Below are 26,055 nucleotides of genomic sequence, written 5' to 3' on the forward strand. Positions count from 1 at the left end.
ATATTGATGGCATCACAGCTATGTTTTTTAAACTACAAATGTAATGGTTTCATTTGTGACATATTTACATATGAAGAACTCAATTTTTCTTCTAATTATTCAGTCAAATTGTTCCAAAAGTGTCAAATCTTTCTAGTCATTTGTGTTAAAGTCTGCTACACAAGCCTGTTTTGTTTTCCTCTATTCAAACTGTTCTTAGAGGTAAATATGTGTGGTCACTTTGATCCATTGAGCTCGTGGAGGCTTTCAGCCCTCGGGATCGGGCCTTAAGCCAATGATCTAGAAGAGGACAAGCTCCAGCATCGTCTTTTGTCTTCATAACCATCAAATACTCCAAGCAGTATCAGCCCTCTTTCTCCTCTATTATTTCAGTCTCCACCTTTCACTTTATCTTATATGTTGTTTTTTTATTTTAAACTCTCCTTGCTTTTACCTTTATAGTCTCACACCGTCATTTTCTCCATTAACACGGCAGTCTCACTTTGTCTTGCTGTCACTTCATTTCCTCTTTCCTCCATCTTTTCCCTCTTCCTTTACATCTCACGTGTTATCTTTCCACCTCTTAACTAAACTTTCATCTCCACACATTTCATATCGCCACTTTCTAACATTGGTATCACCTTCTTTTCTAACTCTTTATCATCTTCCTCCTTTACCTTTCCCTTAATTTAATTTATGTGGATATTTCTAGGGGGGATTTTCATCTTTCCACCCATTCGAGACAGCAATAAATCACTGTGTTTGGTTTCGGAGCATCAACAGAACACCAGAAAACAGATGATTTACATTCAAAGTCTTAATCGTGAAATAAGCGTCCCGTCAACAGTTCGAAGGCAGATAGACAACATGTGTGTCATGCTGTGCAAATTTGGCCAGCAGCATCTATTTTTGAGATATGTGGAGAAAGTATTATCAAGATTAAGTGCAGCTGGTAAACTGTCTGGATCAAATCTGTGAAACAGACTGTTGAACAGGCCTGGGACCGCAAAACGTTAAATGTAAGCAAAACATTTAGCCATAGCCAGGAGAGGGAGAGGGGGAGGGGGGGTGGGGTTGGGGGGTGGGCGCAATTGCCCTTTGGCGGCTGCCCCTGATCGTCTACTTCTAATAGAGCAACAAAAGTTTTAAATTAGAGCCAAAAGAGCAAAATGAGTGTGGTCAAGCTCACGAGAGCACGTGTAAGATCCAAGCAGACGTTTAACCTCCTAATGTCTCCCCAGGCGGCTCAGCAGATCATAGAGCTGCAAGAAGCCGCCCAAATTAATGCGGGGCTTCAGCCAGCCAACCTGGGCCGCAACACCAGCCTCCACGACATGAAGACTGTGGTGAAAACCTGGAGGAACCGACTGCCCATCGTGTCCGACGACCTCTCCCACTGGAGCAGCATCTTCATGTGGCGCCAGCACCATTACCAAGGTACGACACATCACACCAAGTGCTGCATCTGAGTCAGAACTTTTCTACCATTGATATTGATATACAGCACTGTAGGACATTACACACACACACACACACACACACACATATTTACCTTGCTCAGTGCTCAGCTCTCTCCCGCAGTGACTTTGAAACCATTCAGAGAGGCAGCCACTGCAAAATGTGATGTCTCAAGCAACTTGAGCTCCAACTCGCACCGTGAGGCTCTGAAATAATGATAGCTCTGGTTCTGCAGCACCATGCCAATAAAATCCACTTCATTTATACATGACAGCCTTCAAACTTATGTTAAAGTGAAATGGAATTTTTTCTTGATGAAATTCATCGCCATGCTCCATTTACTGTTCAATACGTTCAGCGTCCCCAGTGACCTCCTCTGGGTTGTGACAGCAAAGCATTTTAGGATCCTCAATATTCACACATCCCTGTGCTCCCCCTGTTCTTGCTTACCACTTAAACTTGTTGACACTTTTATGAAACGTTCATTACTGTTTTGTTTCTATCCGCAGCCATAGTGACGGCGTATGAGACCAACACACAGCACGATCCAAACAACAACAACGCCATGTTGGGAGTTCACGCCTCGGCTTCTGCCATCATTCAGTACGGCAAGATAGGACGCAAACAGGTACCTGGTCAAGCTTATATGCCTGTTTTTGATTAGATATATGTGAGGAAAGTGTGAATCAATAAACAGTGAGCATCTTGATTAGAACAGTGAAAACATTTTTGATTACAGCTCATCAACACCGATCTTATTAGTGTTAAAGTAAGTGTTAAGGCTTCTATAAACATGTCTGTTGTATTTGTGAAACCACATTATGCTGTGTTTTTTCTTCAGGGTTTGGTGAATGTGGCTCTGGACATCCTGAGTCGTATCCACACCATCCCCACAGTGCCTATCGTAGACTGCTTCCAGAAGATCAGGCAGCAGGTTAAATGTTATTTGCAGCTGGCTGGCGTCATGGGCAAAAATGAATGCATGCAGGTGAGATGGAAAATCACTCTGCACTCAGTAACATCATGTATATTGTGCCTTCTTTTTTTCTTGCAATGTTTTATTGCTGAAAAACATTTTTGAAGTGTAGTCACACTTGATCGGTTTAATCTCAGTGAGTTCGGGCGTCAGGATAGTTGAGTAGAATCTTTTATTGGCCAAATAAAAGCACAGAGAGCAAAAATTAATTTAGTGATTTAGAGATTTGGACCATGGCAAAACATGCTATAGTTTGAAAGAACAACACATTTGACGCTTTCAGTGTGATTTTAAGTACTTGGGTTGGTTTCTGTTAGCAATAGCTGGCGGCGTAGTTAGCAGTGCCTTTAGTGTGAAAAATAGTAAGAGCGAGAAGTGTTTGGGGGTGGCTCTAGGTGACAAGTTATAGCGGGCAGACTTATAAGAGAGTGTAACTCAGGAGCTTGCTCTTAAGCCCATGGAGTACTCTGATTAATAGAAGCAGTTCAGCACACCACAAGTCATTAAAAGTGCCAGTAGACACTCTTCGCTCTCTCTCTCTCTCTTCTATCTCATCTCCTCTGGTTCTCTCCGTCTCTCTCTTGCGCTACACATCGTTTGTCACAGCAGTACATAGGGGACACCTAATCAGAGGCTCACCATAATGGAAGTTTAGTTCCCTGAGCACCTCTTTACTTACTTCTTAATGAACACCAAGCGGTTTGTTTGTTTTTCACCTGTGATTACGGCCCTGTCTAAAACAAAAATGTTGTGGCATCTTCTCGCCACGCAATTCCTCTCCCCAGAGTCAATGAAAGTTTCCTCGCTGCACTTCTGTTTGAAGCTGAGCCTCATTTGTTCTCTTTCGCTGTTCCCGGTTAGGGTTTGGAGGTGATAGAGTCGACCAACCTGAAGTACTTCACCAAGGAGATGACGGCGGAGTTCTACGCTCTCAAGGGAATGTTCCTGGCTCAGATCAACAAGTATGGATGCCAGCTGTCTGGTCTTTGACTAGCTTTGCATAAGCATTATCACTTGGAAGGCTTTAGATTAGCTTCTTTCACCTTTTTTTTGTTTTTTTAGCATCTGAATCTATCACTCTGTCACTGTCTACCCTTTGTTCATTATCACATCGCCCTCAAACTGTGTCAGTGGTCCCTCGGCTCTGTGGGTGTTATCCTTTCGGGATATGGCAGTTATATTTAATCTGCTCTTCTGGCCTTGAGATGACGCACCTCTGAGATTATGTTACTAGGTAACCCCCCATGACGTGGCTTAGATGTTCAGGTGCATCTGTGTCATCAGTTCGTGTCACTAATGTGTTTTTGGCTGCAGGGGTTGCCTGTGGAGCATGCGGCTGTTCCTCTCAGTGCTGTAGTTGCCAGTCCCACAACAACGCTCTGTAACACCACTTTTTTTTTTTTCTCCCATCATCTTTGACGTGACATGGCATCCTGAGGGGTGAAAGACAAATTGAGGGAGGCTTATTAAATGTATATGCGGCTCAATAATTAACTCGAGGCAATTTGCAGAAATCTCTGGGATCAGCAGAACTTGCCTCCACCTCAGCAGGGTTTATTGCAATCATTAAGTTTCCCCTGCACCGGGGGGAGAATTAACAGTAGAGTAGGGGTTAGGGGTTGAGAGAGTACTTTTTGTGTGTGTGTGTGCGTGTGCAACCACACATGCTAAAGATTTTTTGGAATCGTTCAATTAAAGAGGTGTCAGAGATTTGACAGTCTGTTGGGTGCCGGTGCTCCTGTTGAGCCGGGTAGTAGAAACTGTTAATGTACTTTAACACTGGCAAAGTGACTGAGGCAACCCCATTAAGTATTACTGGAGGGTCTTTGGCTCTGACTCCCATAGCAATCAAGCTCCCATTTCTTAATCACATGCCAAAATGCCTTTTATAATAACACATTTTAATTGATTGGCTTGGGAGACATTTCACTGTAAGTAAGCGGCAGAGTAGTTTTGGAAGCGCTCCGAAAATGGAGGTCCATTTACCAACCGTGGCTCAGCGAGTCTTTTTTTTTTTCATTGTCGGGGCCCTTCTCCTTGTTTTGACTGCAGGGTGTGCTGCGTTTTCAGGGTGCCTCTTGCATCTTATTTATTAATCAAAGGCTGAAAGGTGCGTTAAAAAAAATTATTCAGACTGGTTGCCAACGAGAGGTTAGAAGCTGCTTGGTGTGGTGAAAACAGCTGATGACTCAGAATATATTTCCCTGTCAGCATAAATGGTGCAGTCAAAACTTGGCTCTCCTGCCAGATTTCACCTGTCTTTTTCTTTGCCTGCTATTTAACAGTTTTCTAAATGGAATACTGAAAAGTGTGACTGTTAGATTGCAGCATAAAAATAAGGATAAAAGGATAAAAATGTTAAAAAAAATCCACAAGGATTCTCAAGTTTATCAGCCTGCAGATTTCTCTAAGCTGTAGCAATGCTCTTCACGGTCAATGTATTTGTATACAGATAAATATAGCCACCACTCTGAGGTTTTTTTTTACCTTGCCGCCGCTCTGTCATTTCTGATAAAATAAGATGATGTTAAGCCCTGTATGTCACCCAGTATTAACCGCATTGATCTGCACCATATGATAGGGTTGGTTTCAACTCGTATCACGTTATAGCAAAACGCCCGAACCCTTCAGTGACATTAATTCATGCTGGGTTAAACGCTTACTCCGTATTGCCAGGAGGAAAGGCCTTGAAGATTACAGCAAATGAAATATGGTGCTTATTGATGTGTAGTACATAATTCAGAATGTGATCATCATAATCTGTTTCTTGCACACTCAATCTTTCTCCTTTTCTTCTTTCACTCGTTCAAACCCCCCCCTCCAACCCCCCACCCCCCACCCCCTCTCCTCTCTCCGCGCAAGTATTGCATCCATCTCTTTGACTCTTTCAGCCCCTTTTCTTCAGTGGCTCTCTATTTTACATCTCTTTTTTTTTCTCTCCTTCTGGCCTCCTTTTACTCCCAATCCCATCCCCTCCATCTCCCTCTCTTTACTCACTTACCCTTGACACTTTATGTTACCTTCCCTCTTTAACGCTCTCCACCTTCCCCCTCCCCTTCTTGTTTTTCCAGGTCAGAGGAAGCCAACAAGGCCTTTTCAGCGGCGGTGCAGATGCACGACGTCCTGGTGAAGGCCTGGGCCATGTGGGGCGACTACCTGGAGAACATCTTCGTCAAGGACCGCCAGCTCCACTTGGGAGTCTCCGCCATTACCTGTTACCTCCACGCATGTCGCCACCAAAACGAGAGCAAGTCCCGCAAGTACCTAGCAAAGGTGATAAGATGGGGAAACTTATTGTCAAATGCTTAATTCAAGTCCTACTGTTCTTGGTTGCTGAAGATTTATGAATGGATGCTTGTTAACTTCTAAAACCACCACATCAGCTAATACCTAATTCCTGCACCTGCTAAAGCCCCCCGTTTCTATAAAATCAGTAACCTCAATCAGGCCTTTTTTCAGACAGGGTCATTGTTAATTCCCTAGTTTCCTGACCCCATCCAGTCCATGCATTATTGGTGCTGATGAAAAGAAAGGCCTTTTTTTCCCCCCTCTCCCTTCTCTCAGCCTCTGCCACAGTTACAGGCAGAGAGGAGTAATTTGATCAATTACAGTCCAGCGGTAGTCGGTGTGGATGGGTTCCCACGGCAAATCGATGGTGGAGTGAAGGCCATCCTCCAGCGCGGGGGTTAACGGACTAATGGCCTCCCCTGACACTCCAATCTCATGACCCCTCTCCACAGACCGACCCTTTTCTCTAACATTCAGACCAATGCTGCTACCGTGCTTACCAGTTGAGTGAGGCCTGCGTGGGAGGTAAAGAGAGGGGAGTCAGTGCTAACAAGCAACCCACCCTCTTACCCAGGCATGCTCCATCTCATTCACCCCCCCCCCCCCCTCCCCCTCCCCCAGAGGTTATAGTGCTACTAACACAGAAAGACTCCTATATGGTCTTTTAATATGTAAACCTCAGAGACCTGCTGTGCTTCACCCTACTTAACTCCCATAGATTGATGGTGAGCAGGTCATGTGGCACTTTTACTAGACAAAGAGGCAACATCAAATCAGATGATCACAGCAAAAAGTGGAAGAAATGTTGGTAAATTCTTGTTGTGCTTCACCAAATACAAATCAGATCTTCAGAAATGATGATTAATGAGCTGGCTGGGATCTTGCGAAACCTTCCTAAACTGCCTGCTGGGTCTCTCAGCTTTCAAACAAGCCTCAAGAGAGTTAGACATGAGAGGCTGATCCAAGAGAGCACAAGTCCAACTACCTCGATCACGCCCGATAAATTATAAATACGGTCTCGTCAAGTTCGGCGCTCCCATTATTATCATTATCTGTTCTAATAATGGCTGCTACCAGTTTCACATCCCAATTAGGTGTTGTGGGGTTTTTTTGGTGACCCCCTGGTATTGTGCTGCCAGGCTGGGTTGGCAGTGTTTAGTAGTCCTGACGGATGAAGCGAGATGACCAGTCATTATCGGTAATTATACACAATCTGTGTACCCCTAGCCGGCTCTCTGAAGAGAGCCCGGGGGGGGGTTGAGTGGGGTTAATGTCTTCATCATAATGTAGACGCACACACGAGCACGCCAGGGGAGGAGAGATCACCTCCACGTTGGCTCCGCTTTGATCATAGCGAGGGTTGCCAAGATGTACTTGTTCATCGCTCTTGCAACCCTCCCACCCCTCCTGCTGCGACCAAAGCCAGAGGAAGCAGCAACGGTCTGATTAATGATAAAGACCTTCCCTCTCTTTCTACTCGGTGTCATACAGTAGTAACTTTTTTATTTCTGTTGTGGAACTTTTGGAATATCTTCTTAACACTTTTTTTTGTTGTTGTTGTTATCATTTTTCATCTGCAGGTGTTGTGGCTGCTCAGCTTCGATGACAAGAACACCCTGGCAGATGCTGTGGACAAGTACTGCATCGGAGTCCCGCCCATCCAGTGGTTGGCATGGATACCGCAGCTGCTGACCTGTTTGGTTGGTTCAGAAGGCAAACCTCTGCTCAACCTAATCAGCCAGGTACGGCCTTCACATATGTCCCTCTCTCACAGCATAGCCAGGTATAAATTTATGACAAATCTTCTTGCTTGATGTCTGGCTCTCCCATCCATCATTCACTCTTTTTTTTTTTTTTCGGCTTGCTCCATTTATTCAGGGGCAGCACATCTGGCTGGCATGTTAGCATTAGTGCTCATGCACGTCTTTCTAATCAAGATAAATTAACTGCATTCATGCCAAAGTGGCCTCTCTCTCTTGCGTTCTGTTTACCAAATTAAGCATTCAGATTCTTTCACTGTCCCCTTTTTTTTACAGCAATTTATTGGCTTTCACCCGTCCCCGGCGAATTGGTTTTTAAATTATTTGTTCAAGAAATGATTATAAAGTTAATATCGTACGCATCCGCACTGCGGGAACAGAGCAAGTAATTAAACCGAGGACTAATTTGCTTTGCTTAATGGAGTATTATTTCCGCACAATTTGAAGAGGGTGATCTTCAAAGAGTAGTGTGTTATAACAAACAGCCAGCCTCTCAGCAGAGCAGGAATATTGTATGGAGGATATGAGAGAATGTTGCGGAGAGGGATAAAGGGCTGAGAGAAGGGGAGAGAGAGAGAGACGGGCTTTTGAAATTGCAAGCGGGCAAAGCGAGAGTTGGATGTAGTATCACGGAAAGACGCAGTTAAGTGTGTGATGAAGCGATGTTTACTTTGGGAATCTTTTTAGCAGGCAGATAAATGGGAAACATCTCACTGACGGTTAGTTGTTAAGACCATTAACAAGCTGGCTTAATGCAAATTAGATGTTAAGTGTAACACACACAAAACATTCTATATAATTTGCTTTTCAAGTTTTCTTATTTTTTTGATGTAATGTATTCATCTTTTTAGCTTTTTAACACCTGAGCATGACATTTGGTCGTAAAGGGTTTATATGAGTCACTAAAAGCAGTTCTTGGCCCTCCGCGTGATGTTTATGAATGCATGTCAACGGGCGATCTGTAGGGGAATTTCATTCTATGGAGAATCCATCCCTCCCTTTGGTCTGCTTCGTCACCCTGTAATGACTGAAGGATAAAAGGTTGTCCTTCCTTCATCCCCTTTTTATGTAAAGAGAGCAACACATTTTAATGCATGGCAGGCTTTATCTCTGCCGCTCGCCTGAATTATTTAGAGTTTCTCTGCGGCGGCGGGATGTTTAAAAAACGTATGCTGAAATATTGATGAAGGTGAGGAGAAGAGCGCCGGGGGGCAGGCGGGGAAGATGAATCAGAAGTTAACAGAGAATCTCAACACCCCTCCACCCACCCCTCTCTTCCTCACTCCCTCACTGCCTCTTCCCTTGTCTACCACTCGCCCTCTTCCCCCTCGGCCCACCTCGACTCCGCCAAAATATGACATTTCTTATCTCCCCATTAGCATGCTGATCTCTGGTTCCTCCTCCTCCTCTCTGCCTTCCTTCCTCTTTCATCTTTAATGCTGCTCTTAGCTGCCACTTAGAACTCCCTCTTCCCGTTACTCCCGACCCCAGCCCTTCACTTCTCATTTCACTAGTGTGTTTTTCATTTGAAATATTGCTCCCTTCTCTCTGTTTTTGTGGAGATTGCAGAGTTTTTTTACTGTACTTGCAATTGAAGAAAACTGGAAAAAAATGAGACCTTAAAGAAAATGAGAAAATACAGTACATTCATGTACAGGATGTAAATATGTCTAACTTAATAGATCTACAGAGCTGCCAAGTTCCCATACATTAACTTGCCTTTGCAGAAATGGGTACATTTTCAGGATTCGGAGCCCCTGTGAATAGACTATAACTTTGAGTTTTTTCATGGTTGAGGCTTTTTATACTTAAGGCACTGTACAGATGTACTTGAGGCACAAAAGAGCAGCGATACACTTTTAGTGCTAGTTGAAGCTGAAGGTGCTCCCGGGAATGGGAAGTGCATTTGTGGCTTCAATTTAATAATAGTTTTCTTTATTCTCCTTTGTATCATCTCCAGGCTGTCTGAGCTTTAGACCCACAACAACAACTGCAGCAGCCTCTTTCTGCACTTAATCCTATCTGTCTCCCCTGCCCTGTGCTTCCTGTGCAGCACACTACTGACTGACTGACTGACTGACTGACTTGTATGTTACATGCATTGAGAGAGCTGCATCTAAGCCCTGGTGCAGATCATTCACTAGTCCACTTTCTCAAAGAACAACCACAGACCCTCTCTCACTCAAGGCCGCTTTAAACCTGAGCTACTTTTTTTTTGTAATCTTGACATTTGCAGTTTGAGAACGCCTTTCATGACCTGGACTAGATGTCAAAAGAATGCAGATCCAGTCAGCGAAACCTTAGAGATTCCAAAATCAATTTAGCCTTAGGCTAAGTGCAAAAAAGTCCTCCTTTCTTTCTCTGCATCTCTCCCGTGTCCCTCCTCCACCACCTATCCTCAATTTACCTTCAGCGGTATTGAGCCCAGTTTTGTTGAGATGTGGAGGTATCCCTTTCTGCCTCGCAGGCGTATAGGGGGGGGTCTAGAGGGAATCAAACAGCCTTGTAATTGCAGCCCATGAAATTGTGCTCAGAGACCTGAGAGAACCTTGTGGTTTGGTCTTCCAGCAATATCCAGTGGGCCTAAAGCCAGACTCGCCACTCTCTCTCTCTCTCTCTCTCTCTCTCTCTCTCTCACATTGAATTTCAAGGACAATTATGTGTAGCACTTGGGTATTGTTTTTGTATTTTTGATCATCAGTTTAAATTGCATTTTACATCACTACAACCCTGGCAAGCAACATGAATAGTCACACAATCATCCACGCTGTAAACAAACCTATAACACTACTCTCAGATTATGTTAAAAAGAAAAAGATATTTTCTGTTAAGACTGACACTTTAGAAAATGTTAAAAAAATAAAAAAGAAGAGCTGAGGGCAGAGCTTGTTTTAACTCCGGCTCATAGTTTTAAAAAATGGCAGATATTTATCCTCGCCCCATACAATTTCAGGGTGCTTTGTCACAGCTCGTGTTCTACCTTAAGGCGCCCGCTTTGTGCAGTCACAGTGATAGCCAAATGTCACACACACACAAAAAATACATCAGTGTCGAGTTGAGTTTACCTCTCTCTCATTCAAAGGGGTGATTCCTTTACAGTCTCTGCGCGCGATTCGTCGCATCGGGTGCACCTCTTATGTATTAGAATGTCATTTGGTGACAAGTGTGGAATCAAGGATTGTAGCTGCAGAAAAAAAGGAGAATTTGTTCAGAGCTTTTACTTCATGTTAGGAAAACGCTTAGTTTTTTTTTTTTTGTGTGTGTTGACAGAGGAGAGCAGAAGGGCAAAGTCGCTCACCGTTTTCTGTATTGCCATCGGACCTGGCAAGACAGCATGACTGATAAAAAAAAAAAAAAAAAAAAGTACAGCAAATGAATGTGCCTCTAGTTATTTAAGGGCTTTTTGAAGGCTGTATAATCTTCCCATGGGCATCTACTCTTTCAAAGTGCTGGTTAGTGCATCCTTTCTAATGGATGACTGCCATACAATGGGCTGTCACATACATAAACCATGTCTGGTGCCCAGCGTGACTTCAAACAGCCTGATGGTACGTACCATAATACACTGAATAGAATAAGAACAGAGAGGCTGTTATTTTGTTGTTGTTAGTGTTGTTTTTTTAATCTGCTTTATTTCCTGGTTTAATAACAGATGTTTTTAATGAAAGCTGCAGTTCAAAAAGCATCTACCTTAGATGCTAAACTTCAGCCTACGTCGCTAACTAATCCTGCCTTCACAACGAACTGTGACCCAAGACAGATATATGAATTATACACCAAAGGGTGTACCTGATGCATTACTTATCAAAGGGATCCTCCTTCACTAAGTTTGAGATGAAATTTGCGATGTGTTTCAAACTTGAAACCTCTTATGTCCTGACTTCAACCATTAAGCCCTCCCTATGTTGTCAGTGACTTTTCTTGAAAGTCTTGAGGGCAATTTCATCATCAGTCACATTCAGTTTTGTAATTCAGCCATGACATGTTTTTAACTTCCCTAACTCCCCTGACTCAAAGCTTCAAACACTCCCTCTGTTGCAGTAGAGGTCTCTCCCTGTATCAGTATGATCTCTCTCTCTCTCTCTTTTACACACAAACAGTAACTCTCACTCTCTCACTCTCTCACTCTCTCTCACACTCTCTCACACACACTCACACACACACACACTTTCAGGGTTTTCTACTCTCTCTCCATTGCAGTCCTAAGGGGGAGTCTTTGAAATGTAATCTGTGACCCTCTTTTATCTGCTAGGTGGGACGAGTGTATCCCCAGGCTGTCTACTTCCCCATCCGCACCCTTTACCTGACGCTCAAGATCGAGCAGAGGGAGCGCTACAAAAGTGGTAAGTAAACGGCTGGGGCTAAAGTGTGTTGTCTCTGAACCACACTCTGAACGTTAAAAGCTCCCGTCTGCTTTCACTAAATTCAAAAAATGATTTATTGGCTCTGAAAATGTGTTTCATAAGCATATAAAACATGCTCTGTAAAGTTCTCCCCCATCACATCTTCCTTTCTCTACAACTCATCCTTTTCCTTCTCCTCTTCAGACGCATCCGGACAGCAGCAGCCCGCTTCAGTGGGCGCCCAGCCTCACTCGGGGGCCTCCGACCCGGGGCCTATCCGGGCCACGGCACCAATGTGGCGCTGCAGCCGGATCATGCACATGCAACGGGAGCTACACCCCACCCTCCTCTCCTCCCTGGAGGGTATCGTGGACCAGATGGTGTGGTTCAGGGAGAACTGGCATGAAGAGGTGAGAAAGAACAAAAGGCGGCGGTTGCGTGCGTGTTCGACTTTGTTGTGGTGTGTGTGTGTGTGTGTGTGTGTGTGTGTGTGTGTGTGTGTTTTCAGTGGATCAGATGGCGAGAGAATAATACAGGCGGCATAAATCTGTGCATATGTGTGAAAGCAAGTTGGTGTACACATCACATCAGCAGTATTTGTGGGGCACACCACCTGGTCAAACAGATGATCACAGTTTGGCAGATCCTGTCTCTCTGGTGGGCCGACACATCTGTTTAGTCTATAAGGTGTTATCCTGACTTGTCTTAACCACCAAGAGGTCGTCACTGTGTCCTGTACTCTGACTTGCACGACTGTGATGCAATAAACTAACACACATTTATGGTAAATTAAACAAAACAGACAGATTTTCTCTCTTACTTACTTGTTTTTTTATTGCCTGCCAGTTTCTCAGATTTTTAGGAAGGTTAGGTAACACGTCTGGCCCGGCTAATTGACCGGACACCATTACAGAAAGAACTCCTCACATTAGTGTCCAAACAAAATAGTTTCAGCCATGCTCGGCAGGGTCCGCGCTAGGTAGCTGGTCCGTAGGTGGAAAGGGAAGACTGGGAGGTAGCGAGGCAGTGGGGAGACAGGTGATGGATGGGTGCGGTGAGCGTGTGGGATGGGGCTAGGGATTTAGGGCGTTTAGGAAGTTTGCGGGTTAGTGTGTGTTTGTGTGATTATCTGTGATGGTTTGGGGCACTCGGTAGCAGCTGCAGGCTCTATGCTTCGTTCCGCTGGGCGAGCAGGGGCAGAGGCACGCTACACTATCATCAACCCCACCCCCACCCCACTCCTACCATCCACTACCTTGCTTTGGTTACTGTATGACAACACATCACTGCACCTTTATTCCTTAAGAAATACGCATGTGTCTTTGTTTCTTCAATGTGTGCTCATCAAGGTACTCAAGCTTAAAATTTGATCCATTTGACAGAAATCAGACTCAACCTAATTAAGGTGAATAATTCCAATCAGGCACCTCTAATTAATATTAATCTAACCCACTATTTATCTTCTCTGCAGGTATTAAGGCAGCTCCAACAGGGCCTGGCTAAATGCTACTCGGTGGCCTTTGAGAAGAGCGGCGCGGTGTCCGACGCCAAGATCACGCCGCACACGCTCAACTTCGTCAAGAAGCTCGTCAGCACGTTCGGCGTCGGCCTGGAGAACGTTTCCAATGTTTCCACCATGTTCTCCAGCGCCGCCTCCGAGTCTCTAGCCCGCCGCGCCCAAGCCACAGCCCAAGACCCTGTTTTCCAGAAGATGAAGGGACAGTTCACAACAGGTTGGTTGGCTTTAAAAAATAATAATATACACATCTGGCTTGTGTAGGAGGTAGAAAGAAAAAGAGACAGGGAAAAAACATCACTTTGACCTTTTTGAAACTACATTTCAACACTTTGACATTTTAAAAAGACATAAAATGTGAAGCACATGTTTTAAGGCAACCAACAGAGCTGCTTTGTGAGTATTTGACAACATGTGACATTCAGGCAGGTTGCAAAAACAGAATGGGCAACACCTCCAAGTTCTTCTCCCTGCAGCCCCGTGTCAGACATCAGCAGCCATTCAGCAAACGAGAGCAGCGTTCATGCTACATCCACAGTAGTTTCAATGATGAGATGGTTGCCCAGCCGACGTCTGTAGAAATATATTGAACGGGGTCCGTTAATATCTGCGCGGCCATTCAAGCTGCTCATATCAGCGCCGCCAGAGCTAAACTACACTGCAGCAGTGGTGTTCTGCAATGTAATTAAGGTTTCCAACCAGATGATTTGATTTCAGGGAGGGGTTGGGCCCGGTGACAGAAATAGGTGTCTGAGTACATGTGTGTGTATGTGTGTGTTTCTTTCTGTGTTTGTTTCTTTATTATACTGCTCACACACACACACACACACACACACACACTAGTTTTGATTACACACAAGTCAGCTCCATTATTAATCTAAGCTGGTGCGGCAATGTGGCGATGATCACAAGAGGCAGGAAACCCATCCAGGTTTGATGAAGTAAATCAGAAGTGTGTGTGTGTGCTCTTGCCTCTGCTGAAACAGTGAACTCTAGTGTAAAGGTCCAGTCTTTAAAGTCTATATAAAAGTATTTGTTATAGTACATCTCTTTATTGAAACCTATTGTAATAAATTATTTTTATATCATTGTGAAATGTATCTCAATGCAGTTTTATAGACTCAAAAGTCCACCAGAGCCTGAATGAAATGATTTCCACCATCCTGGCACTCAACAATGTTTTCCCCTTTTATTATTAAGTATAAATATAGTGAAACCCCAGTTAGGCAAATTACCACATTTAGGTAAATTACTACTAGCCACCAGTCAAGCGGTGTTTTGTTGTTGTTGGAGCTGGAAGTTGAGCCTCTTTGTCAGGAATTCAAGAGTTTGTTTACAGGCTGCTTGCTGTGTGAAAAGCAAATGTAGCTCATAAACAGTTGTCGCAGGTAGCTGAATTCAAGAGTGTAGAGCCACTTGAGCTCCTGTGGCACGGAGATGAAAAGCTTAATTCCCGTTTCTGGCTATTTATCGGTCTAAAACAATCCCAGTGTTGCTATTATGTTCCCATTACAGAATTAATCAGTCATTAGAGAGTAGAATTGACAATTAATTACCAAGGTAAAAAAAACCTTGTGTGTGCAGGTACCCTGCTGTTTATCATCACTGAAGTGACCCATTGACACAGTTAATTATCAATTATATGTATTTTGTATTTCCAAATTGAAAACCTTTTTAATCCTGTAACCAAAAAAAATCCTCCTGGCATATTTTCTTCTTTCAAATCTGTCCTCTGAGGTGTTTGTATGCTGATGTTGACATCAAAGATTTGGAGTTGGAAGACACTCGGTGATGGGAGACAGCTCTCTCATCTATCCCCAGTTTCAGATTAACATATTTCAAAACAGAAATTCTGTGATATTCATGTGAATGCTTGCAAGGCAGCCATGAAGCCTCCAGTCATTTTGGCCTGCATGTTGGGATTCATGTGCAAGCTGTTGAATCCAACAGGACAGGTGCAGTGCTAGCTTAGCCAAGGCCCCCTCTGAGACATTTTTCTGAAAACAATCATCCCCCTGTTTTTGGGAAGCCACGTGGCTGTTTTCCTACATTACATAAGGGAGTTGAACCACAGTTCACTGGACCCGGTTTATACAAGGACCGTCTGCAGCTCCCCCGGCTTTCAGCGTTCAAATAAACCTCTTTGCTGACTTCTTTTCACTCCCATGGGCTGACTGCACATACATGTTGTCTAAGTTACACACAAAGTGAACAACCCAGTGTCTCCTTTTCATTGCATTTCCACACAGCTACTCCTCCCTCGGCTTCCTCCTCCACCTGCCTGCTCCTCAGTCTCTCCTGTGCTTTCGCCCTCCACTGGTCCTGAGAGTGGCCAATAGAGCTAATGTGTTTGGCCCTGGGATAGAGAGGAGGACAGGGAGAGTGAATGAAAAGCAGCTTGTGAGAAAATGATCAACTGACTCAGAAAGAGAGAGCGAAGCCGCAGTGAGGGCGAGCCAGAATCCGACGAGCATAGAAAATTACAGATAAGATGGAAGAGGAGATTAGCAAATAGAAAACAATAGGAATGAGGGCCTCAGAGGACACAAGTAGACAGGTGTGATGGCAGCAGCGGGCGAAAGCATGCAAACAGCACACAGACCGACTGAATGAACAGCACAAACAAGGGTGAGCGAGACTCAGAGGGAGCGCTGTGCTGATGAATCTTACCAGATGTTGCAGTGCCAGCTGTGCTCACGCAGCCAGGCATCACCAGGGCTTCTGCCTCGCAGGGTGCCCGCCGACCATCGCTACCCAGCTGTCCCCACGGCAACGTGGGAGCAGGGCCGACAGAGACTGAAACCACACAAGCCTTCCAGAGCGGAACAAACAGGGTTTACAGAGCTGCTGAGCAGCCAAGCTCCCATTCCCCGCACCACGTTAGTGGCTCACTCGCTTTCACAGGGTTTGTGGGCCGGAAAATATGGGTTTATGTGTGCACATATAACATTTGGCAGCAGGGAGGCATTCAAATCCAATTACGGCGAATGCTATTTGCATGAGTTACTGTTTTAGCAATGGATCTGTTCCGGAGACTTTTGTCACAAGGGCTTTTTCTGAAAAAAAATTGCACACGTTTCCTATCTTTTTAATTGTGTGCCTATTGAATACTCATTAAAATGACATTTAGCATAGTTAAATTCAACTCAGTTTAATTTTGTATAGCGGTTTGGCTTAGCACCTGTGTACCGTCAGTTAGTCCTCAGTAATAACCTTTTTAAAATGTGAATCTTTCCTGCTTGAAGCCAGAAATGTGTCTAACCTCTTCCACACTGCTGAAATGACCTCTGAAACGCTCACAACTTCAACCCACCAATCGGACATAATAAAGTGACTCCAGCCCACCACACACACATGCAGTCACACACTGAGCTCAGAGCAGGGCAGTACATGAGGGAATAATGGGCCTATATACAGAGGTGGGCTACCTCCTGATACTGGAGCCATAATTTGGTGCAGCAGTGCAGATCCTCTGTGGTCTGTCAGGCGGGCCAGATAGGGCAGAATAGCAGTGCACGTTTCCACACACAGGTCAGAGAGCAGCCTGGCTACTTTCCACACCGCATTCATTCTCTCAGCATTCTATCCCCCTGCTAGCTGACAGAGCAGGGGTCAAAGATGAGTCCAGGGCCAGTGAAAATAACTCTCTTTTGGTCTTCCTGGCTGTATTGTACTCACTGCACAACACTACTGTAGTATCGCTCTGTAACTGTCTGCAGTTTTAATCATTCATGTTTAAGGATTAACATTCTCACCTTCCTAATTTTGTGCAAATTTATGTAGCGAGGTTGATAATAATTATTATTTAAGTGTCATTGCTTTGCTGTGGTTGGCCTGATGGTGGCGCTACAATGTTTGTCAGGTTTACAAATTGGATCCCACTAAAATGACGAGTCATGCATCTCCTGACTGTCACTTAATTTTTCTTTAAGTTAAACAAAGTGACCTAAGGCGAGGATGGGTGCTACATCATTTGCTCACTCGCTAATGTGTGATGCACATCATCTCATCCAGCACTGATCTGATTTTTAACAAAAGGTGTGAACACGTTGAAGCTCTCCACAGCTTTCAAGCGTTCACATTTGTAGAACGACCCATGTTAGAAGTGTAGTTGAACCTTAAAACAAGACGGATGTTTGAGCTTCACTGTGCAGAATGATGTATGAGCATGAGTTTGACACGAGAAGCTTTTTTCACATTCATCTGATGAAAGTAGAAAGCTTCTCAAAGCTCATTGAATAAACTGCTTTTAAGTAGGAGGCGGGCCAACGAGCAGGATTTGTGACATCACAAATAAATAGGCCAATCCCTGTCCAATAGTCAGGTTATACAGGAAATTTGAAGCACTTTGGAAATGAGAAATATTCACTTATGATACTGGAATTTTTATTGAGCTAGATAGTCATTTTAAGGATTTGAATGAGATAATTGAGGGGTTTTTTTTGTTATGGTTTGTACATCTTAAAGCATATCTGGAGATTGTTGTTGTTGTTTTTTGTTTTATATATAACATAATACATGTGACTCCTGTGTTTCCAGATATAAACCACTAAAAGGTTTTATATCAGTCTATAAAGGTGGAATTATATTACTACATGGCTTCATGGCTATAGAGGAGCGGAGCATGCCTCGCTTCTATTTGTAAGCATTATACACTTTTATGGCGCCGAATTGTCAGGCTGCAATTTCTCAGGACTGTTTCAATTTTACCTCTGCTGTCGAGGCAGGTGAATTGCAGGCAGACGGATAGCGAAATAAGACCAGTACAAAAAGAACATTGGCTGTTTTTAAAGGGCTTATTTAAAGTATTAGGAGGTCTCGGATTGAACGTTTGAAATGGCAAGGCCTTGCAGTTTCATGGATTCATTATAACAGGCGGCACAATAGGGTGTACTGAAATAGGAGATGTAGGTGTGTGTGTGTGTGTGTGTGTGTGCGTGCATTCATGTTACAGAGATGTCCTGCGGGGCTTTTCTCTAAAATGGAAAACCTGCCTGTCTCACTTTCCCTCCTTCCGTTGTTATTACCGCAGCTCATCACAATATGTTATGTGCAATATGAGTTGTGACTTGAAACAGGAATTTAATACTTTAAGACTCTCATTTTTATAGCTCTAATTTAATCAGCTCCCAGTCTCCACAAGGGAGTTTTAAGTCGATAGAGCAAACAGCCCTCCTTGTGCTGCCTGCCTGCCATGAATAACTTATCTGTCAAGTTCCCTTAAGCAAGGCACTGCAGCACCACGCTGTTCGGGTGGAGCGGCCAACAGTGCAACACAATATTTATAATGGCCATTTCCCAGATGCGAGTTTGTGTAGCAACGGCCCTTCCCTGAGCCATCACTGTGAAAAACAAGGTGTTCTTAGTCCATGTTACTGGGTAAATAACAGTAAAGTAAACACCCACATCTCACTGTAATTAATCTTAACTGTTCACGCTCCTGAAACATTCCACTTTTCGAAACATCATCCTTTTTCGATTCTGTTTATTCCTCTTCTATTTTCTCTGCTTTAACATACTCTATGTTGAGCAACGTCTCTTGCGTTTTAACCCCTTACGGTATTTTATTTGACAAGGTTACCAAGAAACACGTTAGATATTTTTAGCACAGGTTTTGGAGCATATAGCTGCGGGGGAGGTTAAAGGTTGCACACACACAAACACAGTTGGGAGCTGCCCACTATTGTTACAGTCTTGTACTGTTGGAGGCTTAGAGCAGATTCACTGGAACTATTTGGGGTGGGGTGAGTGTCTTGCTGAAGGGTATTTTGAGGATAGTTGGGGAAAGTGTAACACATCAACTCTTGTAATTCAGCTTTAAATACCACATTCAGCTTTTAGTTATTGATCTTAAATCACCATGATCCTGTTATTTAGTCTTTTTTTTTTTAGACTGAAATCATGATTGGAGGGCCGCTGCAGGTTCTGTTCTGTTTCCATGACGCTCTTTAAAAAGCTGCTCGAATCACATGTGAGTTTCGGTGGCCGTCAGAAGATTCTTGTTGTAACCATAACAACATCTCTCCTCTCCTCTCCTCTCCTCTCCTCTCCCTACCAGACTTTGACTTCAGCGTCCCAGGCTCTATGAAACTTCACAATCTGATCTCCAAGCTCAAGAAGTGGATCAAAATCCTGGAGGCCAAGACCAAGCAGCTGCCCAAGTTCTTCCTCATCGAAGAGAAGTGCCGCTTCCTCAGCAACTTCTCGGCGCAGACGGCCGAGGTGGAGATCCCCGGGGAGTTCCTCATGCCCAAACCTACGCACTATTACATCAAGATCGCCAGGTAACAGACTCTAACCCTGACCCAGCTCTGCTCCTTCAGGCACATGTTACATTCTAGAGGTCCTAGAATTAGAATACATTTGTCAAGATTTTTTTTTTTTATAGAGATATATTTTTAGGGCATTCATGAGCCTTTATTATAGTAACCATAGAGAGAGACATGAGGGGTTGAAATGCAAGGTGCGCCTAGAAGTGTCATTGTTGTAAGAGAATGTATAAAGTATACTTAATAAGACTGAAACCCACAGAAAGGTCAATCCAATCCAAAACTTCTATATTTGTTCAATCCAGATAATTTTGAGTAGAACAAAATCTGAAATGTATCCTTAACCTTTGCACCTATTGGGGAAAAAATCAATAGAAAATGAATACACAGCATTCAAAGGAAGAGTTTGTACCCACACTTCTTTCTCTCTCTCTTCCTCCAGGTTCATGCCTAGAGTGGAAATCGTTCAGAAGCACAACACAGCAGCACGTCGCCTTTATATCCGCGGCCACAACGGCAAGATCTACCCGTACCTGGTGATGAACGACGCCTGCCTGACCGAGTCACGCAGAGAAGAGAGGGTCCTCCAGCTCCTGCGCCTCCTCAACCCCTGTCTGGAGAAGAGAAAGGAGACCACCAAGAGACACCTCTTCTTCACCGGTAGGAGTCAGGGATAAGACAGATAGGGGGTAGTGTGTTGTAGGTGCTTTGTGTGTCAGATATGTTTTTAGGATAAGTAGCAAACATTTATCAGGATTACATTGAGATAGCAAGACAGGGTTTCTTCTTCACACATCTGATCAGAGCTTTAGGACATCAGAACCTCTCTCTCTCTTTCTCTCTCTCTCTCTCTCTGTCTCTGTCTCCAACACACACACACACTCACACAGTTTCAATTCACTTTCAAGCGCTATTTCCTCTCCTGTCGTCCCCTTGTGGTTTGCCTCCACCCAGATGTTTGCCCACTCTCAATTTATGCACTTGATTGGTTTGTTTAAGGGGAAATATGGACGGGGAATTCAACAGTCCCTTCTAACCCATTTCCTCCCAACTGGAATGGCGGGTATTGATTTGATTTGGGGTGCCAGTGTATGTAAATGTTTAGACTGCTTTCAGCGGTGCAGCCCAAGCACAGCCTTTTTTTTTTTTTTTTTTCTTCTTTCCCTTATTTGACCCTGTTTGGTGTTTGATCGATGGCACGCCTTTAGTGCCAGTGCCGCTGTTTTCCCCGGCTCTGCAGTATTTTTGTTAGGTTTTAAATCTGAGGGTTTACACCGTGGTTAAAAAAAAAAAAACAACGGAAGTCTGTTTGCTAGCAAGTGCAGCCAAATGTTTACAGTTTATATGTCACTGATGTGGTTGTATTTACCTCTCCTCTTTCTTTTTTTCCCCCCTTCACTTTCACCTTATCTCCTCCCTCTGCTCTTCCCTCTCCTCCTCATCTACTCCCTGTCTCCTCCCTCCATCTCTCCAGTGCCCCGAGTGGTGGCAGTGTCGCCTCAGATGCGGCTAGTAGAGGACAACCCTTCATCTCTGTCACTGGTGGAAATCTACAAACAGCGCTGCGCCAAGAAGGGAATCGAGCATGACAACCCCATTTCCCGATATTACGATCGTCTGGCCACTGTGCAGGCCAGAGGCACACAGGCCAGCCACCAGGTACGGATGGAGGTCGACCATATAAACCGATCCGCATCCACACACATATATAATATAGACCGCACATAATCCAGCTGTGCAGCCTGGGACGACGTTTAGTGCTGTGTCAATATGAATCCTGTAATTTAAACGTGGCCTTTAATAAGCTTTTGTATCAACCAATCAGAGGGTAATAGGTGTAAAAGTCAACATGAATCCTACCTGCAAGTGATTATAATAATAAAGTTTATTTGTACTTCTCAAAACCAACATTACAATTAAGTGCTTTACACACAACAAATGAGTGTTTAAAAAAAAAAGTCATTCAGTTTTATTTCAAGTTAACAACCTGTTGGATCACAGTGTTTGTTTCTGAAGATTTTCACTGAAACTATCCTTTAAAATCCAGTGTCATATTTTTAAAGTCTAGTTTGTTCAGTTTACAGTGTTTTTGTGGCTGTTTCTAGAGAAATTGTAAAGTATCTCTTGTGTCTCTTACAGAGGTATTTGTACCACTGAAAGTTAAATGGTACCAGTAAAAAAAAAAGAAAAGAAAAGCCTTCACACTCTGATTCTTAAATACCAAACTCTGACATTTATTTGTAACATTTCAGAACATGATCTGCTCTCTGGTTCACTTTTTCTCCCCGACTAAGAAAAAAATCCAGCAGCAAAGTGGAATGTGGACACTAAATCATGTCTACAGTGTTGTTGAGATCCAGCACCACCTACCCTAACCTCTACTTCCTCTGTTCCTCCCCTCATCACCACCAGGTCCTGCGGGACATCCTGAAGGAGGTGCAGGGCAACATGGTGCCTCGCAGCATGCTGAAGGAGTGGGCTCTCCACACCTTCCCCAACGCCACCGATTACTGGACCTTCCGGAAGATGTTCACCATTCAGCTGGCCCTCATCGGTCTGGCCGAGTTCATGCTCCATCTCAACCGGCTCAACCCCGAGATGCTGCAGATCGCTCAGGTAAGGAGACACGCGCGCACACACGAACAAGACTTATCAAGGGCGAACGGGATCCGTGTGACGTCTAATTCAATAGATACACGCTCTCATAGATGCATTAAGAGATCACCGTTACCCGCTTCATATCTGGGCCATATGAATTACCATTCTCCCCGATGACATTCACGCTCGGCCTATCAGTCAGCCAGCTGCTGTCAATGCGAAGGATGTTTTGACAGAACATTATACGCAGTCCCTCTGCTCTCCAGCTATCAAAGACGTTTCAATTTGAAGAGGGCCGTGTGTTTGTGTGCGCGTCCACACGCATCCGTCTGGATGCTCAGGGTCCGCAGACAGCTTTCTCAAAGTCATTATTAAAGATGATTGTGTCAGTCGGCCACCCCTCCCCTCTGATCCTAATCGGCCTTTGCTGACAGGCGTTCCTCCGGGCAGCTAAGTGCTGGTATTAAGCCCCCACTCTGCCTGTTCCACTCCGCAGATCCCATTAGACACAGGAGGATTATGGTGCGGAGAGTGTACGCACACACACACACACACACACATACACACAAACAGAGAGATGAGGAGAGAGAGTGCAAGGACAGGACATCACAGCCTCAACATCGCGCCCCACCCTGTCTAAATACAGACCTCATGTTTCCTTCAAGTCAGCCTTTATAGAGACAGTGATGCCGCAACACAAAAGATTTATGAAACACCGCTTGTGTCAACGGGGGCTTAATTTTAGCTAAAGACTTGATTATTTCAACACCTTGTCTTCATAAACGCATCATGAGAATCCGTTGAATTTCCTGGTAAATGATCTCCTCTAATATTTTTGACATTATTTCCGAAAATGACCCAGTATCCATCATTTTCTCACTCTTAATCCCAGTTGGTTCATGTCATTTTGCCTCACCAGCCCCAAAAATATGAAGCCATCGCCGGTTACTAGTGTGGCGATTTAGCATTCTGAGCGCTGCCTCCACATCCAACTGTCTGCGGAGCTTATCGGAGTCTCCTGGGGGTTGCTGGTGTCTCAGACCACTGCCTTGAGGTCCTCCACCAGGGCCTGGAGGAGCAAATGACAGTGGGAGAGAGAGAGAGAGAGAGAGAGAGAGAAATGAGAGGGGAGGGGAAGGAGGGGGGGGGTAGAGGAGAAGGGAGCACAAGCTGCAATGAAATGCTCCACTATAAAGCTGTCAGAGCCATTCACCTTTTCATATAAGGGAGCTTATCTTTCCCTGGAATCGGCTCTCGTGCAGCGGCCCTCTCGCACATAAACGCAGGCTTAAAGATGAAAACTTGGCTGTATATGTTTAAGTCAGCAGAGAGCGACGGCGGCAGGAGGGGGTGTGGGGGGGGGGGGGTGGGAGTAAATTGAGGATTATAGATGTTTTGCTGCTGATAGTTTGACAGGTTACTGTGTCGGGGGCACGCAGATCAATAACGGCAGCCATTTGGTTGGTGTGAGCTTGTTTTGTGAATGCCCCCCCACCCCACCCCACCCCCAGCCTCTGTTGAAGGAGAGTCATTTTCTTACAGGGCTTATGTGGTCTAGAAGGAAGAGGAATAATTCTAGATCATTTTACATTTTATTTAAAACATCCTCCCTCTATATACACACTTCTGATCTGTAAATTAAATTTGACTTCCTCTGCTTTCAGGACACCGGCAAGCTGAACGTCTCCTACTTCCGCTTCGACATCAACGACGCCACGGGCGACCTGGACGCCAACCGGCCCGTCCCGTTCCGCCTGACGCCGAACATCTCCGAGTTCCTGACCACCATCGGGGTTTCCGGCCCGCTCACCGCCTCCATGATCGCTGTGGCTCGATGCTTCGCACAGCCAAACTTTAAGGTAGTTTGTCTACAAGTGTCAAACATAGTACAGCTCTTATTGTTAATATTATATAGTAATATTGTGTTTTCTGAAATACTACAGCTCAGGGTAGTCAATTTAGTGATTGGGTATAGTGTGTGATTAGAGGCTTTCCCCTTCAAATATATTATGAGATACAGGTTTTTTACAATAGTTTTAACTTTAGCCAGTTACACTTGAGCCTTTTATCATTTTAGCTTTAACCAAGCAGTTATACATGAGTTAAAAATCTGAATGTCTGTATTTAAAGAACATCTTCTATAGAGACGTTGAATCAAACTGTGACAGTGTTACATTGAAATAGAAATTTCTGCTCAACTTGACCCAAGTAGGAGATTTCTGAGGTTGAGGTTCAGTGAGCCCAGCTGTGCCAGTGAATTTAAACTTCACTCTGAGGATGCAGCGAATGCTCTCCTGAACTTTTTACCGGATATGGCCGAGCGTTTAAACTTAGATAAACCCAGAGAGAACATTAACCAAACCAAACAAAAACACTGAATGAGGAAAAAGACAAACAGCGGTCTGCGTAGAGTATCTCCAGCAGGGCGGTAATGACAGGCGTGTGGTGTCTATGTATAGCTCATACTTTAAGATGCAAATAAACAGAGCACTCCACCAGTTTAAAGGCGGATGCCAGAGTCCGGCGTTCCTTGAGGTCCGAGAGAATGTCTCCGGGGAATAACACAACAAAACACGTAGCAATCATCCACTCAAATATTGTGAAGCCTTTAACCGTATAAACAATCTACTACAGCCTGAAACCATAGAAGCACTTAAACACTGGGAACTGTGTGTACTAAGTTAGGTGATGATTGCTGGTGTTGCGGCCCCATCGTGGTGTAGCTGGTTATGTATTTCAGCTCTTTGTCGCCATAATGAGCTGCTAACAACACAGAGAGATTTCCCTTAGGAAGATTGACACATTCTATATTGGAGGCAACAGTTTTGTTTTTAGGTTGTGTGTTCGAGATCGGCGGCAACGGTTTACACAAAAGCGAAGTCATATCACGTTTTATTGCTTTCACTCCCGAGACGGACTAAAAGCGTTCCAGCATTCTTCAGACACATAATTGACAACTTATCCAATTAGCCGGGAATCTCACGAGCAAGTAAACAGGGCCGTGAAACGCTCGTGTTTGTGCATAATTTGTTATCACGCTTTTTCACACCTAGTGTATATATAGAGAATTTTCTTAATTTGTGTGAAGATTGAAGTTTGCTGAATAAAAAAAAAATAGCATATCTAGATTTCACTTCTAACTTATTAGCTGATAGTCAAAAAGGCCCACAGAGCACTCACAATAAAATGTCTCGAAATATGAACACTTGAAAATAAATAAATTGTTGATTTCTTCTGTCTCTGATAGGTGGACGGCATCCTGAAGGCGGTCCTTCGCGACGAGATCATCGCCTGGCACAAGAAGACCCAAGAGGACACGTCCATGCCGCTGTCCCCGGCAGGCCAACCAGAGAACATGGACTCCCAGCAGCTGGTCTCACTGGTCCAGAAAGCCGTCACCGCCATCATGACCCGCCTCCACAACCTGGCTCAATTCGAGGGAGGGGAGAGCAAAGTCAACACGCTGGTGGCCGCAGCAAACAGCCTGGACAACCTGTGCCGCATGGACCCCGCCTGGCACCCCTGGCTCTGAGAGTTTTTACTTGACTTTTACGACGTATCTGACAAACAGAGATGAGATTTGTTTAAGCGTGTGTTGCTCTTCACTGTAACAAAAGCCTGATGGACACCTGGGACTTTTTTTTTTTTTTCCAAGAACACACAGATACTTTGCAAAACGGAATCAAGTTGAAACAAAAGCCTAACTGTCACATTATTTTGAACAGGGGCTTGCAACGCGAATCTTTCTATGAAAATACAACTTCTCCTCCGACTTCTATTTATTTTTATAGCTAAATGACAAGGAATCTATCTGTGATGCCTCTCGTCGTGTTTTTAAATATGACAAGAAGGCAGTACAAATATGTGT

The 26,055-nt window shown here is 44.3% G+C and overlaps 1 protein-coding gene across 1 annotated transcript in view; it reads left to right on the forward strand.

Annotated features, from left to right (window-relative positions):
• Nucleotides 1-25,839, forward strand: part of trrap (transformation/transcription domain-associated protein) — a 79,768-nt gene extending 53,929 nt beyond the window's left edge. Inside the window, exons 59-73 of the mRNA XM_053341282.1 lie at nucleotides 1,221-1,416; nucleotides 1,947-2,065; nucleotides 2,279-2,425; nucleotides 3,275-3,375; nucleotides 5,485-5,686; nucleotides 7,282-7,443; nucleotides 11,714-11,804; nucleotides 12,009-12,214; nucleotides 13,276-13,537; nucleotides 19,379-19,604; nucleotides 20,032-20,249; nucleotides 21,064-21,248; nucleotides 22,002-22,205; nucleotides 23,852-24,046; nucleotides 25,435-25,839. Of these exons, the coding sequence (XP_053197257.1) occupies nucleotides 1,221-1,416; nucleotides 1,947-2,065; nucleotides 2,279-2,425; nucleotides 3,275-3,375; nucleotides 5,485-5,686; nucleotides 7,282-7,443; nucleotides 11,714-11,804; nucleotides 12,009-12,214; nucleotides 13,276-13,537; nucleotides 19,379-19,604; nucleotides 20,032-20,249; nucleotides 21,064-21,248; nucleotides 22,002-22,205; nucleotides 23,852-24,046; nucleotides 25,435-25,719 (2,799 nt within the window). The 3' untranslated portion in view covers nucleotides 25,720-25,839. The remainder of the gene's footprint in view (nucleotides 1-1,220; nucleotides 1,417-1,946; nucleotides 2,066-2,278; nucleotides 2,426-3,274; nucleotides 3,376-5,484; nucleotides 5,687-7,281; nucleotides 7,444-11,713; nucleotides 11,805-12,008; nucleotides 12,215-13,275; nucleotides 13,538-19,378; nucleotides 19,605-20,031; nucleotides 20,250-21,063; nucleotides 21,249-22,001; nucleotides 22,206-23,851; nucleotides 24,047-25,434) is intronic.
• The last annotated feature ends 216 nt before the right edge of the window (nucleotides 25,840-26,055 follow it).

This window comes from Scomber japonicus, chromosome 20, assembly GCF_027409825.1.
Source record: "Scomber japonicus isolate fScoJap1 chromosome 20, fScoJap1.pri, whole genome shotgun sequence".
Classification (NCBI taxonomy): Eukaryota; Metazoa; Chordata; class Actinopteri; order Scombriformes; family Scombridae; genus Scomber; species Scomber japonicus.